This window comes from Nilaparvata lugens, unplaced genomic scaffold (genome assembly GCF_014356525.2).
Source record: "Nilaparvata lugens isolate BPH unplaced genomic scaffold, ASM1435652v1 scaffold5785, whole genome shotgun sequence".
Classification (NCBI taxonomy): Eukaryota; Metazoa; Arthropoda; class Insecta; order Hemiptera; family Delphacidae; genus Nilaparvata; species Nilaparvata lugens.
In genome coordinates this window covers 1-17,748 of record NW_024091569.1, presented here as the reverse complement: position 1 = coordinate 17,748, position 17,748 = coordinate 1, and the positions used below count along the sequence as shown (strand labels likewise).

General features: G+C 34.8%; 1 protein-coding gene across 1 annotated transcript; it reads right to left on the bottom strand.

Annotated features, from left to right (window-relative positions):
* Positions 1–10,608: 10,608 nt before the first annotated feature.
* On the bottom strand, positions 10,609–11,398 carry LOC120356105 (the record flags this gene model as incomplete). Its single annotated transcript, XM_039444929.1, is given in 1 exon segment — positions 10,609–11,398. A coding segment is annotated over 1 exon segment (109 nt), but the record flags the coding sequence as incomplete, so codon positions are not given.
* Positions 11,399–17,748: the final 6,350 nt, after the last annotated feature.

Here is a 17,748-nt window from a genome sequence, read left to right as displayed (position 1 = left end):
CTCCCTGGATAACAGCCGTACTATGGTGAGGTCCACGTTATAATGTCAGTATTTGTTTAACATTGCTGTTGCTATCCTTGTCTATCGTTCGACAAAGAAGATAGCTCTACCCTTTTCTAGCTCCGCAACGTCGCCAGATCGTTTTCAAACAATATAGAACTATAATAATTATTCAATTATGATTGTCTATTATAACGAAATATTCGATCTTCATCAAGGGAATCATCATTTAATGATTGGAGGTTTGTATTTTGTTGGAAAATGGAATATAATTGTTTTTTCTAACTATAATTCACATTAAATCATTGAGGAACAATAGCGTAAGTAGATATCCCATGGTATAGGGCGTTTATGTCGCAGCTTCTACTATTATCTCAAGCCGATTACTGTCGTTCATTGTGGATTTTTCACTGTATGAACGGCACAATATGAGAGACTGCCAGCGTCACATAGCTTTATGGGAAAGAACTACGTGGACTATCGGCTTCAGATAACAGAAAAAGTTACGACATAAACATCCTTTACTATGGTATATCTACTTATTACACATAATACAGTAGTCTGATCGTAGTTTCAAATATGTTGCGCCAATCGTCATTATGGTATTTCCCTAAATTTTCTTGTTTAAGAATGAGGCTTATAGATCAATGAGCAAGAAAAGTTGTGTGAGTGTACCACACCAGATTATTTTGTGAAGTTATGTGATGCTGGTAGTCTCTCTTATAGTCATTCTTAAGGAGCGTACAGATATACGCGCCGCGAACATGGGCAATTCACTATTAATCAGCTGATGATAAGCTTTTTATATCTGTATCTTACCGTTTCTGTAAAAATACAGATATAGTCAGCTGATTAAAGTGAATCGCTCATGTTCGCGGCGCGTAAATCTGTACGCACCTATACACTCTCACCCGGCCAAAACAGTATTATTGACATAGTCGACGGCTTGAGTTAACATAAAGTCGGATTGAAATTGGGAAAGTGTACTACCTATACCATGGGACATCTTCTTATGATATCTTCCCTCTATATACTATTATTCAATCTCGCTATCTTACAAAAATGAATTCCTTTATTTTATTCCTTACTTAGATGATTTGTATCTACATCAAACTTCTAAATAATTATAGATTACATTGTACTGTTAAACTTGATTAAGAAATGGCATATAAATAAATTTAGTAAAGATTGAAGATTGAATACAGCACTGTACATAATAAAAGATCCTTTCCGTTGGGCTATTTCAAATTGTTGTCTAGAAGCTTGAAAGACGCAGCCGTCTAGGCTCTCGATTAGGAGATACTAATGTAAATGAATCTGTCAATTCCAAATCAGCTACGCTACAACCGTATATTGATTAACAACATCACATATCTGGAGTTATAATGGTACAATTCATGTATCGTTGATCTATGTTATCATTCAATGATTTATGTATTGAACGAAACTTATAGTTCATCATGCTTCCAATATTTGAACGATGAACTGCCTCAGGAATTCTCTCACGGTGCAATCACTTCTTGTAAAAATCTGGTGTGGCGCACTCACACAACTTTCCTTGCCGTTATGAAAATTGATCACCTGACGCTAGTGTTCCCGCGCATCTCAAGTCTACTATTCAAAGATTTGTGCCAGCTGGTGACAGGGCAATAAACGCTGGAGACACACATGAGGTCTGCTATCTCTTCATAGTGAAGGATTTAATAGAATCAACAATAATTTGCAATAATTGAATAATCACATTTTCTCGAATTAAAAGCTTATTTTCATTTTAGGTGAAAATGTTACTGAACATTAATTGTAGAGATTTTCATGCTCGATCTACTCCACTTGATTTTTTTTGTTTCAATTGTATCTGGAGCCTGATAATTGGGAATCTATCTGCATTGATGGGGCGGAGCTCCTGAAATTTTTACAGATATGGGACTTGTGGCAGTTGATGGAGCTTATCGATAACTATTTTAGGTATGAATTTGATCAAAATCGTTGGAGCCGTTTCCGAGAAAATCACGAAAAACCCTGTTTTTGACAACATTTTCGCCATTTCAGCCGCCATCTTGGATTGCATTCGATCGAAATTGTTAGTGTCGGATTCTTATAATGAAATGACCTTAAGTTCCAAATTTCAAGTCATTCCGTTAATTGGGAGATGAGATATCGTGTATAGCCTACACACATACACTCATACACACACACACACATACACCACACACCACAACATACAGACCAATACCCAAAAACCACTTTTTTGGACTCAGGGGACATTGAAACGTATAGAAATTCAGAAATTGGGGTACCTTAATTTTTTCGGATAGCAATACTTTGGCAAGGAAAGTAAAATATTTGCAGTACATAAATTGTACAGTTGCGGGATTCTCTCCAGATATGAATTGTATTTTTACTAAAGAAACCTGTGTTTTATCATGCTTTCAACAGTTTTCTCACGAAATTTGAACGATGACATGAACCTTGAAATATGTATTGTATTTGAACAGAAAGAAATCTGTGGTTTACCATCTTTCATCTCATGCTATATATATATTTGAAACCCTTGGTTTCTAGCTTCCAACAGTTGACTCATTCATAATATATTTGAACGATAGAGTACCTCGGGAATTCTCTCGCGGTTCAATCACTTCTTGTACCTATTTTCGCAGTACATCAGAACGCAGAACGCATTCCAATATCTATTTGATAGGTGAGGCGCACATCTCAGCAAGTAGGATAACACTCAGCTTATATTGCTGGGAGAATGCCTTTGCATTTCTCAAGGGAATAATGGAATGCGGGAAGGGAATATTCCCTCATCATACATAGTAAGTATATATATGTATAAGGGGGGATAATCACTCCTTATATATAGGATGAACAGCGAAGGGATATTCCCTCCTCATATATAGAATAAATATATAGGTATAAAAGGGAATATTCTCTACTTATATGTAGAGTGCAAAGCGAAGGGATATTCCCTCCTCATATATGTTTATATATATATATATATATATAATGAGATCCACGTTATAATGGCAGTGTTTGATTAGCAATGATATTGCTTTCCTTGTCTATGATTTAACAAAGCGGATACCGCTATCTCTTTCTCACTTTGCTCTGTTGCCAGATCGTCTTATAACAATCTAGAATTCATAATTAACTTACAAAATATTCCATCTTAGTTATGAAAATTCATTATAAAATATAATTGCTCATTTTAAACGAGAATGAAGTAGTAGAGTAGAGCTAGTAGAGTGGAGTCGTGCCGTAGGCTATCAAGTTAGAGAAGTATTGTTATTTATTAGAAAGAATCAATTGATTAAAGTGTTAATAAAAATGTTCAGGTGATTATTTATTGAAAATTCAATCAACGAGAATGAACAGTGAATATTACATCAATAAACCTGTATCAGCTACCGTCTGTAGAAGGCATTGACAAGACTGAGGATCGGCAACGTTGTTCTCCTATCTTTCTCCACTGCCATTATAACGTTGGTCTCACTATAGGTATATAAGGGAATATTATCTCCTTATATATAGAATGTATACAATGTAGAATTCATAATTAACTAACAAAGTTTTCCATCTTAGTTATGAAAATCCATTATAAAATATAATTTCTTGTTCAATGAAATATAATTGCTCATTTTGAACAAGAATGATCAGTGAATATGACATCAATAAACCTGTATCAGCTATCCTCTACAGAAGGCATTGACAAGACTGAGGAACGGCAACGTTGTTCTCCTATCTTTCTCCACTGCGTTATTACGTGGGCCTGACTATAGGTATGCTTATAAGGGGATATTCTCTCCTTATATATAGAATGGATAGCGAAGGGATATTTCTCATTCATATATATAGAATGAATATATATGTATGTGAGGGAGTGATTCCTCTTTATATATAGGATGGATAGTGGGGGGAATGACTCTATAGATATGTACCTCTCTATTTATATAAGGAATACTATCTGAGGTAGTAAATATTCATCTAGGAATCGCATACCACTATACTGGAATGTCAGTGGCTTCAATCTACCACCTCTTACCCTCTACCATCTACCTTCTAGCTCCACATCCACCACTTCCTCTACCTCCAATCATCTTCTATAGTGACGTCCACGTTATAATGGCAGTGTTTGTTTAGCAATATTGCTATCCTTGTCTATCATTCAACAAAGCAGATAGCGCTATCTCTTTCTCTCTTTGCTCTGTTGCCAATGTAGAATAAATAAAAAGTATTCCATCTTAGTTATGAAAATCTATATATAAAAGCGAAATGACACTCACTCACTGACTGACTGACTCACTCACTCGCAGAACTAAAAATCTACCGGACCAAAAACGTTCAAATTTGGTAGGTATGTTTAGTTGGCCCTTTAGAGGCGCACTAAGGAATCTTTTGACAATATTTAAACTCCAAGGGTGGTTTTTAAGGGTTTAAAGTTCGTCATTCAGCATATATATTCTTCTTATTCTCTTAATTATAATTGAATAGTCTAATGTCCATACCATATGTTAATATAGAACTATAATCTAGAGAGAGTACCTCTTCGAAACAGTTGTTAACTGGTAACTAAATTAATAATTTTGTTAGGTTGGCATTGAGTGAGTTGACTTTGTCAGGTTGGCACCAAGTTGAAGATTGAAAATGCATTTATCGCGGAAAGATTGGGCACTGCTACTTCAATCAGAGCTACAAATGCAGGCGAGCGAAGCGAGCCTTCTGATCTCATTCCTGTCGGTCGATCCAGTCGGGGGTCCAGACGGATATGGCGAGCGAAGCGAGCCTGACGGCTAGTACATTATAAAATTATTGAAAAATATAATTTCTCGCTTAATAAAATATAATTGGTTATTCGAAACGAGAATGAACAGATGCTATTACCTCAATAAACCTGTATCAGCTACCGTCTATAGAAGGCATTGACAAGACAGAGGATCGGCAATGTTATTCTCCTATCTTTTCCCACTGCTATTATAACAAGACCTCACTATAGAGTTGTTTTCATTGAATAATCATACCTACTTTTTGTGTAGTTGAGAAGTTGATATTGTGGTAATTATTCATATTGAATGAAAAAGACTAAGAAATTGTCAAAAACCACAGATTTATTGATACTTAGAAAGACCGGTCTCGGTTATTACACCATTGTCAATCTCTGATAAACTAAACTGTTTAGTTTATCAGAGATTGACAATGGTGTGATAACCGAGACTGGTCTTTCTAAGTATCAATAAATCTGTGGTTTTTGACAATCTCTTAGTCTTTTTCATTCAATAATCATACCTTGCTATATGCTTCCAATCAATATCAAATTATACTATTTCATCACCTTGTCACCAGCTTGAAATAACAAACATATCACTGAGAATCAACATGAATCAACAAACATATCAATCAACTGTGAATCAACAAACATATCCATTTCCATTGAATAATTAAACCTACTTTTCAATGTTTCAATTAAATTATAAAATATACTATTTTATAACTTAGTCACCAGCTTGAACTAACAAACATTTTTACTTTTTCCTATAGAAATTCACTGTTTGAATCATCTCTATAAAACCATCATCTTCATAAGAATGATCTGAAATGCCTTCATGATCTAGCCATGATTTGATTGATTGATTGATTGAGTACTTTATTTATGTAGATTAAAATATATACTGGCTTATACACTTTATATACAATAGCTTACAGCAAAACTATAGATGAATTTACATTATATAGACTAAGAAAATGATTATTGAACTGTATATGATATGAAAAAGCAATTTGTAATATAATAACTATAGATAATAATCATATTGTTATGCATCTACATAAATTGGCGGAGCTTTGGACATATCAATGTCCATTCTTCGGGAAGAATATTAAAAATATCCTCCCCACCAACTCTCTACCAAACCAATTGATGGAGAGGAAGGCCTAGATTTGATCTTGATATCCAGCTTTTCTTGTTTGGAAAACTCCATTCTTGCAGGGAAATCCATTATCACAGACCTCAATTTCAAAGGAAGGTCTCAAGAAAACAGAGTTCACTTCTATTGGTGTAGGCCGGACTCGAGATTCAAATTATTCCATGAATATAGAGTGCTCTGTGTAAATCATGATCAAGTTATGTATGTATGCTCTATGGCCACATTCTCATATCGGTATCGGCGAATATATATATTGTATAATAATATAAGAAATAGGAAAAGGAGAAGAAGGAGAAGAAGGAGAAGAAGAAGAAGAAGGAGAAGAAGGAGAAGAGGGAGAAAAATAAGAGGGAGGAGAAGGAGGAGAAGAAGAAGTAGGAGTAGGAGAAGAAGAACAACAACAAATATATGGTAGGACGAAGGGGCAAACAAATAAGAATACGGTGAGAATGACGAGGTGAGAAATTTGTGGAGGGGAGAGAGAGGGTGTGAGATGATGGGCGAGGAATGGGAGAGCGAAAAGAAGAAGAAGAGGAAGAACAGATATATGGTAGAACGAAGGCGTAAACAAAGAAGAATACGGTGAGAATGAGGAGGTAAAAAAATTGAGAAGGAAAACGAGAGTGAAAGGAAAATGGGAGAGAATGAAAAAGAATAGAAGAGTGGAAAGAAGAAGAGGAGGAAGAAGAGCAGAGTGAGGAAGAAGACGAAATAGTATATTTCGCACCTAGGGCCGAAAATGAGACTTTTCCGGCTCGAAATCGGTTTTCAAGTCCGAGGCCGTAGGCCGAGGACTAGAGAAGATTGAGAGCCGGAAACACATTTTTGCCCGTGGTGCGAACGCTATTTTTCGCCACACAGAAAAATGAAACAATATATATATATATATATATATATATATATATATATATATATATATATGAGAATGATTGTTTATTAGGCACTTTCGAGAGCAAAATGGAAGGTCATAGCTCTAGCAAATCTGAAGTAATCTGAATATCAGGAAATTGTCCAAGTATTTTTTATTCTGATTTGTCTAAATAATCTAAAAGATTAATGTTTAATTATGTTTCAATGTGGGAGGTTGAGTTTATACTTTTTTATTCTTCCAAATGACAATAAGATGATATTATTATAAATGTTTTGATTCTTGAATAATTAAACACAAATAATGGAAAGTTTTTTGATCAGCTGTTTTAGCACACTTGAAATTTGGCCAATCTGAATGTCAATGCTTGTTGTCGTCGACTGCGGAAGTTTAGGTAAGAAGTTCTATCCTACTATGAAAATCGAATTTGAATAGTTTATTATATCTTATCTGTATTTCATTCATACAAATAAAATGATAAAAAAATCCAAATAATCTTATTGCAGTATACTTATTCAATTCTAGAAGCATAATCTGATTCCGTTTCATAAACCATTTAGTAAACACGTTCACATCAAATCAGAATCAGCTGACTTCAAGGTTATTTTACAGCCCTAGGGCCGTAAAACTTTTACCGGCCTGGTCAGAAAACAATCATTTTCGGCCTCCATATGACGCACGAAAACCAGCACATTACATCCAAGTGGGGCGAAATAGTTATTTGTGCAACTAGTGCGCAAAGTGACAGTTTGCTGCACCGAAAGAAACGTTTACGCCCGAGCCGTAGGCGAGGGCGGAATGGTTTGTTGAGTGCAGCAGAGGAACTTTGCGCACGTATTTCACATTAAGTTTTTCCTACAGTTACCATTGAATATGAAAAGTGGGTAATATGGGTAAAATTGCCTGAAATCCATCAAATGTTTTTCTGTGTAATTTTATTATTGATAAAAACCTCAATCGTAAAATCCTAAAGTCCTCGTTGTCCTTGGTTATAATATATAATGAATAATAATTATCGCGTTTTGCTTCGTTGCACCTCTGCTCACCATAGCAGCTACAGCAGTCACTGTTACCAACTTCATTTTGATTTTGCTGCACTGCTGCCCCTTATAACCTACTAAGTATTTTGCTTTGCCATGTTGCAAATCTGGAGTGCAGAAAAATTTTTCCCGCACTAGAGCGGAAAAGTGATTCTTTGCGTTCTGTAATCAGTGCAGCAATGGCCACTTTTCAACGTAACTGTAGGAAAAACATATTATATCATGATGAGACCATTTGAATAAGATGTTTAATTAAATTTTATTGAAATTATTGCATTTGTCCGCTTGCTTTGATACATAACTGTCAGTTCCAAGTCACACAATGGGATTTATCAGGCGTTTTCAAACGAGTCTGCAGGGTTCAAGCTCTCTGATTGGCTGATTGGGTTTCTCAATCCCATCCAATTGGATCATTTTCAAGGAAATATTATTATAACTCATCAGGAACTGACGAGTACTTCTATGTACTTCTATGCTCTTCCAATGAATAAACTACACACTTGCCTTCCGTTTGCGGTAGGAAATCAGCTGATAATCAGCCAATCTGAGAACTTCCTACGCTGCCGACTCGTCTGAAAGAACGCTTCGTGTGGCTTGGCCCTTAGAAATGAAGAGGTATCATATGCTGATGAATAAAGTGGGTTAACTTTCAAGCTATGAGGAAATTTATGATGAAAAAGCTGAATGATTGAACTCGGGTAATATATTTATATAAACATTTATTCCATACAATAATAACATTTTCAATCTACATTTTTATTTCATATCTTAATATATAGTACAATTTGATGCTTGTATCAAGTAAATTATAATTTATTGTTCACCAATTAAAATGGAGATAATATTCAACCAATTTGATACTGTTCTGATTATTCAGCTTGGATTTCATCAGTCAAATAATAATAAACCTTCACATGAATTCCTCAATTGTTATGGCACATAAAATTTATGAATGATATGAAACTCCCATCTGGTCTTCAAGTTTGAATGTTTTCCATAAATATACTGCAGTTAATTCTTAATTGAAATGTCTATTGAACGATAATTTATTGATATATTTAATTATATTATATTCATATCAACAATTTCCAGTCAATTGAGAGTCCCCTTTAGAAAATATAAACAATTGGTTCTCGATTCATAGAAAACTCTCTACATAAATGGAGTGATCCGTGGTCTAGTGGATAGAGTGCTTACGTAGCAGCATAGAGATCCTGGGTTCAAACCCTCTCATTATCAAAAGTTTTTTAACCAGAACGTGAACACGGGAGTGTGTTATCGGAAGGGCACGTTAAAATGTCGGTCCCGGCTGAAGTATGACAGTCGTAAGGCCCATTGACGGCTTAAATTATATAATTATTCAACCAGATCTCTCCCGTGCTATCGGATGGGCACGTTACTGTCGGTCCCGGCTGAAGTATAACAGTCGTAGAGCTCATTGACGGCTTCAATAATTATATATTCAGGTGGTGGGACCTTCCCGCAAGGGACTCCCACCAACAAAAGCCATACGAATTTACTTTTTTCTACATAAATGCTTGATTTTTAGTGGTTTGTTTTTGAAAAAAATCTATGTTTAATATCTTCATCAAAATAATTTCTCAGATAAAATAATTTTAGTTTTGTGAACTCATTAAACCAATTAATCAGTACCCTCGTCTTGTGGGATTTACTAACTATAAATTACAAATGAATTTTATCGGTTTCATTGCCGTAATCCCTGTTTACATATTATTTTTTAACGATAAATATTCTTCATTCATTCACACACACACTATTCTAATTTTGAACATAATTGAGTGATAGAACTTTATTCTGATACAAAACTATGTCAACGAAAACCTTTCAAATTTTTGATAATTACAAATTGATAGACACATCCAGATACACCACATTTCTATAAACTATGCTTATAACACTAAACAACATATTAAGAGTTCAACTATACTAATATAACAACTCTCCAGACAATATAATATTAGACAGAATCTTTCTTCGTGTCTGAAATCTTGCATTAAGATATCTCACACTCTTTATGAAATGATCACTATTACCCGCATTTATTTTGAAATTTAGATGGTTGAAATATTTCCTCCTCCAAGAGCCGGATGCACAAAGGCCGGTTAAAATTTAACCGAGATTAATTCCACGAGAACCAATCAGAGAAGGCGTTTTTGAAAAGACGGCTTCTCTGATTGGTTTTCGTTGAATTACGGTTGCACAGAAGACGGTTAAACTTTAACCGTGATTAATTCCACGAAAACCAATCAGGGAAGTCGTTTTTGAGAAGACGGCTTCTCTGATTGATTTTCGTTGAATTACGGTTGCATAAAAGACGGTTAAACTTTAACCGTGATTAATTCCAAGAGAACCAGAGAAGACGTTTTTGAGAAGACGGCTTCCCTCGTTGGTTCTCGTGGAATTAATCACGGTTAAAATTTAACTGGCTCTTGAGCAACCGAGCCTAACTATTCCAGATACAAATTTACATTTCTATTAATTATATTTCCCACGTCTTCGTTGGATATTAAATTATATCCATCGCCAAATATGTTGGAGATGTGTATCCTGAACTCGCATAATATTTGAATGTCTTTGTCAGAAATAGAGAAGAAGTCTTGATATTATATTCTTACAAAATGTAATGATAATGTCCCTCATCACACTTGAGTAGCATGAAACGAATGCTTGACTTTGTTTGAATATAATTTAAAATTCTGATTGTACATCAAATTCTTCATGTGTAGTGAGGTCCACGTTATAATGACAGTGATAGGAGAACAGCATAGCCGATTCTCTGCCTTTGCACTGCCTTCTATGGAGGATACCTGATACCGGTATATCTGATGTGATATCAACTGTTCAAACTGGTTGAGAATAATCAACTATATTCTATTCTACAAGATATATCTTTCAACAACTGCTGACGTTTCCGATAGCATTGTTTGTATGCACTAAAGGAATAAAAATCATTCTTATTCTTAACTATCCAGGAATAAATTCTGTTAATTATATTTCTACATCGTTTAAAGACGATCTGGCAACTTTGCGACGCTGAACAAGGGTAGTGCTACTCCTTTAACGAACGATAGACAAGGATAGCACCACAAATGTTAATCCAAAACTGTCATTATTATGTGGACCTCACTAAAATCCTTTATAAACTGCAATCCTTCATACAAAATTTTTCTACCTCATTACATGTGAAATTCTCCACTTCTTGTAGGTAAACCCCATTCTTATATCTCTATTTCATATAGACAACTCACTCCTATACTTGAGCCACAAAGGTTTAATGTCTTTCAATTATATTTTTATCTTTATTGAGTATTTTCACAAATATTTGCACAGCCAATATTTAGTCTCTCCCACAGTTACTATATAGTAACTGATATAGTAACTGTAGTCACTCATACAGTTCCTAACAGGTAAGATTGAGCGTATTTCCGACCGCATGATACTATCTCGATAACTGGAACAGATACCAGGAACTGATGAAACCGTTCCATAGAAGAACGGCGACGAAGTTTCTGGAACTGCTACTTCCGCTGCTGCTCCCTGCTCCCACTGAAACAAAGTAACAGTTATGAATAACTACTGTTTGAAAAGCAAGATTTGAATAAAGGTTCAAATATTGTTAAAAACAGTCTGAAGCTGATCATTAAAGTGTTGAGTTCTTATTCTGAATAAGCCGGTATGTTGAACGTTCAGGCCCGCCGCAAAGTAGACCCACGCTAATCCACGGACAGTAACCCACGCCGTGGGATGTTTTGTAAACCATTGCTATAAAATTATTCATAAGTCATCAATCAGCTGACGAGTGGATTATTCATTGCATGTATTATTATCATTACACAGATGTCTGGAGAAGCCTAGCAATGGTTTCCTAGCTGGCAGCCTAGCAACCCACGGCGTGGGTTGTTTTTCTTGGATTTGCGTGGGTCCACTTTGCGGCGGGCCTAAGGGCCGGTTTCCGAGCTCGGGATTCATCTAAGTTCTAGACTTCAAACAGCTGGAGCCAGAAAATTGGCTTTCCGAAACGGGGCGTAGTCGTAGTTTTTATGAGAATCTTTATTTTCTCATTCCTATGATTGGAGACGATTTTCATTGACGAAATGAAACATTCCTAAATAATTCAAAATAGCTGAAACTTCACACTATTTTCTCTTTATTTTATTTGTGTTCAATTAACTAGTTTTTCAAAATTTAATCCAAACGTGGACTGCGACTGCGCCCCGTTTCGGAAAGCCAATTTTCTGACTCCAGCTGTTCAAAGTCTAGAACTCAGCTAAATCCCCAGCTCGGAAACCGGCCCTTGAGCTGCGTTTACAAGAAAGTTATCAACAAGAAATGGTTATAACTAAATCATCATAGTAAGAAAACAAAGATATTGTCAAATTTCACTAAAAATGAAACCATGGTTCTGTTTTAAAGTTTTTAATACATTTTTAGTGAAATTTGACAATATCTTTGTTTTCTTATTAAGGAGAGATTTCACAACATCACCATCAATTCTACTAATTTTATTAAATCATCATATATTCTATTAGATTGAACGGAGCTTGACAAACCGGGGAGTCCGGTCTCACAAGATGTCAAACTATCGAAAGATAAACTGAAAAGCTTCAATAAATAAACTACCAAACAAATAATGTTCATCATGTGTATGATAAGTTATGTTCAATCTAATAGAATCTATAAGAATCAAGTTATTAGCATTTTTGTTAATAACTTAGGTGTGAACGCAGCTTTAGATAGTAATTGTTGTGAATGACAGTTGGAAGTTTATAATTTGAAGTATAGTGTTTTATCCTGAATATGCCGGTATGAGCTGCGTAGGCTTTAATGTAGATCTATAACGTGTCATGAACTATTATGTGATATATGTAGAACATCATTAACAATTTACCTGATAACAATTTCAAGCACTAAAGCCTAACGTTTACGAATAACCTACTGTTTACAAAATCAATCCCCTCCATAAATGATCCAAATATTCTCCGAATTATAGTTGGGAATTATCATGGCAGAATGGTTGGTATTCGACCAGTGGCTCTTTAGATAGTGGAGCATATGCCCAGCGGTCACCCATCCACCTCTGTCGCTTGACAATGACGTATATGCATTGACCAACAATGGCTCAAATGGTATGTGACGCATGACGAGACTTCAATAGAACAAGAGCTGCTATTGGACAATAATGCGAGCACATTCCTCGGTTTTGGCGACGAAATGAGTCAGCCTTGTTGTTGATCTGTTGTTTTGTTGTTGTGTTATTATTGAAATTCTCATATGAGTAGATTAGCGGTAATGACAAATAATGAGGCGTTTGTTCGACCTTATAGCTTCGTTGTTTCTAGAAGTTATCAAGCCATCTACATATTTATTCTCTGTTCTGAATACGTTGGTTTTTCTTTTGTTTCCATTGTAATTTATTTATTTATTTATTCATTTACAATTCAAATGACACTAATGTAATAACATTGAAAGATAAAATAATAAAGTAGTCCTTGTGCTACTTTTCTTCCAAATTTATAGGTGACAAAGTCCAAGATAAGGTTAGAATTTCACTTGTATAATTTTTATAGAATTTTAGTCCAAAATGAACATTGAAACATTTTCAATTTAGTGTTAGTATGCAATGGGTCCTGCAAGATCTGGCAATACATTGTCATTTCTGATAAACAATCAATAAAGAAGTCTGAATAAGTCTAAATAGCTTCAAAACACAACTGGTTTAACTGGTTTCAGGAATATTTGACTCAATTTTAATGATATGATTCATTTGAAATATGAAAATTACTTCAAAATATTTTTAATACATGAGACACATTCGAACAAACTATAGGGAGGTCCACGTTATAATGGCAGAGTCCGATTAGCAATTATATTGCTATCCTCGTCTATCATTCAACAAAGCGGATACTCTCTCTTCCTCGCTTTGCTCTCTGTTGCCAGATCATCATTCAACATAGTGGATACACTCTCTCTTCCTCGCTTTGCTCTGTTGCCAGGTCGTTTTATAACAATGTAGAATTAATAGTAATTAACAAAATATTTCATCTTAATTATGAAAATTCATTATAATATTATTGAAGATATAATCCATTAATAAAATTAGTAGAATTGATGGTGATGTTGTGAAATCTCTCCATAATAAGAAAACAAAGATATTGTCAAATTTCACTGAAAATTTATTAAAAACTTTAAAACAGAACCATGGTTTCACGTAGTTAACCAACGCATCATCAGCTGTACTGAGGAATGAGGATACAGAAACATTCTTAACCTAATCTTAGAAGTCTAGAGCTCTAAATAATTGGGTTGCAATAACTAAAGTAATGAAATTAATGAATATTATACATGATATCAAAATATATACACCTTTGTAATTATTTCTAGGTAAAATTGAATTTACTTTAGAAAAAGGGAATATTATTATATTATTATTATTATTTTTTTTTTTTTTTTTTACCACTCTGTACAGCTGTCTGTTACTCTGTCTTTGACTGAGGTATTTGGCTTGACAATCTATAGGCTATTTGAGAAAAAATTTACTTGAAGGTTATATTTCAAACCTTTAAAATTACAGCAAAATAAAGTTTAACACAAATTTCACAGATACAGACACAGATAAAAATAAGTTTAATACCAATGTCCTAAAATTCAATACAACAGTCCTATATTGGTTATACTATATTATGTACCAGAAAACCTTGAGAAATAAGATGGAATATTCATTGCCTAATAAAATATAATTGATTATTTTAATGAGAATGAACAATTTATGTTACATTGATAAACCTGTATCAGCCACCGTCTATAGAAGGCATTGACAAGACAGTGAGGATCGGCAATGTTGTTCTCCTATCTTTCTTCACTGTCATTATAACGTGGACCTCACTATAGTTAATCAACATTATATTCTATTTTGATTATGAAAATCTATTCTTCATCATTTAAAAAATATTCATGAACGAGTAAAGTAAATTTTTTGTTTTTGACATGAATGAACAGTTGATATTACATCAGAAGGCAGTGGCAAGACAGAGAATCAGCAACGCTGTTGTCACATCTTACCTCACTGCCATTGAAACTTGGACTCCACTATAGTTCCCTACATGGTTTTCAATTGAATGACATCATCTCAACTAACTCTATAGTGAGGCCTACGTTATAATGACAGTGAAGAAAGATGGGAGAACAACGTTGCTGATCCTCTGTCTTGTCAATGCCTTCTATAGACGGTAGCTGATACAGGTTCATTGGTGTAGTAATATCAACCCTGTTCATTCTCGTTTATAATAATCAATCATATTTAATATGATTTTTCCTACAGTTACGTTGAAAAGTGGCCATTGCTGCACTGATTACAGAACGCAAAGAATCACTTTTCCGCTCTAGTGCGGGGAAAAATTTTTCTGCACCCTCAGATTTGCACATGGCAACGCAAAAATACTTAGTAGGTTATATGGAGCAACAGTGCAGCAAACAAAATGAAGTTTGGAACAGTGACTGCTGTGGCTGCTATAGTGAGCAGAGGTGCAACCAAGCACAACGCGCTAATTATTATTCTTATTATTATAACCAAGGACAAACATTTTTATTCAATTTGACAATAAATCAAGGTTTTTATCAATAATAAAATTACACAGAAAAACATTTGATGCATTTCAGGCAATTTTACCCATAATTACTCACTTTTCATATTCAATGGTAACTGTAGAAAAACTTAATGTGAAATACGTGCGCAAAGTTCCTCTGCTGCACTCAAGGAACCCATTCCGCCGTAAACGTTTCTTTCGGTGCAGCAAACTGTCACTTTGCGCACTAGTTGCACAAATAACTATTTATGCAAGAAATTGTATTTTTCAAAAATTTCATGATGCATTTTCATTATTAAGATGAAATATTTTGTAAGATGATCATCAATTCTACATTGTTGAAAAACAATCTGGCAACAGAGCAAAGTGGGAAAGAGATAGCGCTATCTGCTTTGTTGAATGATAGTCACGGATAGCAATACCATTTCTAAACACTGCCATTAGATATCCCATGGTATAGTGCGTTCATGACGCAAATTTTACTGTCATCTCAAGCCGATAGTCAACGTAGTTCTTTCCTGTGAAGCTTTATGACGCTGGTAGTCTCTCATATTGTACCGTTCATACACTCTTACCCGGTCAAAACAGTAAAAATCGACAATAATCAACAGTAATCGGATTGGAATAACAGTAAAAGTTGCGACATAAACGCCCGATACCATGGGATATCTACTTACGCTATTGTTTCTCTATGTTATAACGTAGACCTCACTACACATGGTTTTCGATTCAATGTTGTCCTCTCAACTAACTCTGGATTCTGACAAACGATTACACAAAAATAACTCGAGCCGATTCAATCAATCTAACGAGTTGTATGGGACTTTTATCGCCGACGCCATTTTCCCGATGGAATAGCTGATGTAGTGACTAAATCTTTTTATCAGTTACAACATGTCGGATCCAATGCAGTTCACTGGAAGATGAATAATGCAAACCAATTTGTGAAGTTCCATTAGGAATCTCAAGAGAGATTCCATTCGGTACATCTTATGAGAGAGAATGAGAGAGATTCCATTCGGCTCAACTTATGAGAGAGATGAGAGAGATTCCATTCGGTAGGCTACATCTTATGAGAGATTCTCTCTTCATCTCTCTCTCTCTCAATCACTCACTCTCTCTCGGTACATCCTGTGAAGTCTTCAAGACAATACGGCTTCAAGAAACTGTGAGAGTGATTGCTCCAAGTCCCCAAAGTGTGTAACAGCCTGCTTTCTTGGTGCTCTTTATAGTGCTCCCAAAACTTAGTCATTCTGCTGCCTCTTCATTAGTTTCACGACGCATTAAGTGTCAATCGGTTCGTATTAGGGGTTTACTCCGCGAAATCACTCAGAGAATCTGTTTAGGAGTTCCTCTCCGAACTTGATATCTTATTCTTATGGGAATAGTAATCCTATGATTCCTCTTTGCCCTATTACATAGGTAAGGAGAGTATTGCTTTCCAAAAAAAATTAAGGTACCCTGATTTCATGTTTTCTTTAGGTTTCAAGGTCCCCTGAGTCCAAAAACATGATTTATTTTGTGTAGTTAAGAAGTTGATATTGTGGTAATTATTCATTTTTAATAAAAAGACTGAGATTGTCAAAAGCCACAGATTTAATTTATAGTTTGTAAGACGGTATCGGTTGTTACACATTGTCAATCTCTGTTAAACACTTTTATCTTTTGATAAACTCTTTTATCAGATTGAATGAAAAAAGACTAAGAAATTGTCAAAAAACCACTGATTATTGATAATGGAAAGACCGGTTTCGGTTATTACACCATTGTCAATCTCTGATAAAACTAAAACTAAATACCATATACTCTTTTATCAGAGATTGACAATGGTGTAACAACCGAAACCGATCTTTCTATCTATTAATAAAATCGGTGGTTTTGACAATTTATAGTATTTTTATTCAATCATATGATTTGTACAATGGTTTGCAATTCAAATTCAACCAACTTTTAGCAGAGCGATGTCTTGACTCCGATAGTGAGGTCCATGTTATAATGGCAGTGTTTGATTGGCAATGGTATTGCTATGCTTGTCTATCATTCAACAAAGATGATAGCGCTTTTTTCTCGCTTTGCTCTGATGCCTGATTGACTTTTAACAATGTAGAATGAGCAATTATTATCAAATTTTTCTTCTCACCATGGGGAATCATTATGGAATTATTGAAAAATATCATTTTCTAAACAAAATATAATTGATATTTTAAAAGAGGATGAACAGTTAATATTACATCAATAAACCTGTATCAGCCCATAGGCTACGTCTTATAGTAAAAGGCATGGACAAAGACCAGAGGATGGCAACGTTGTTTTCC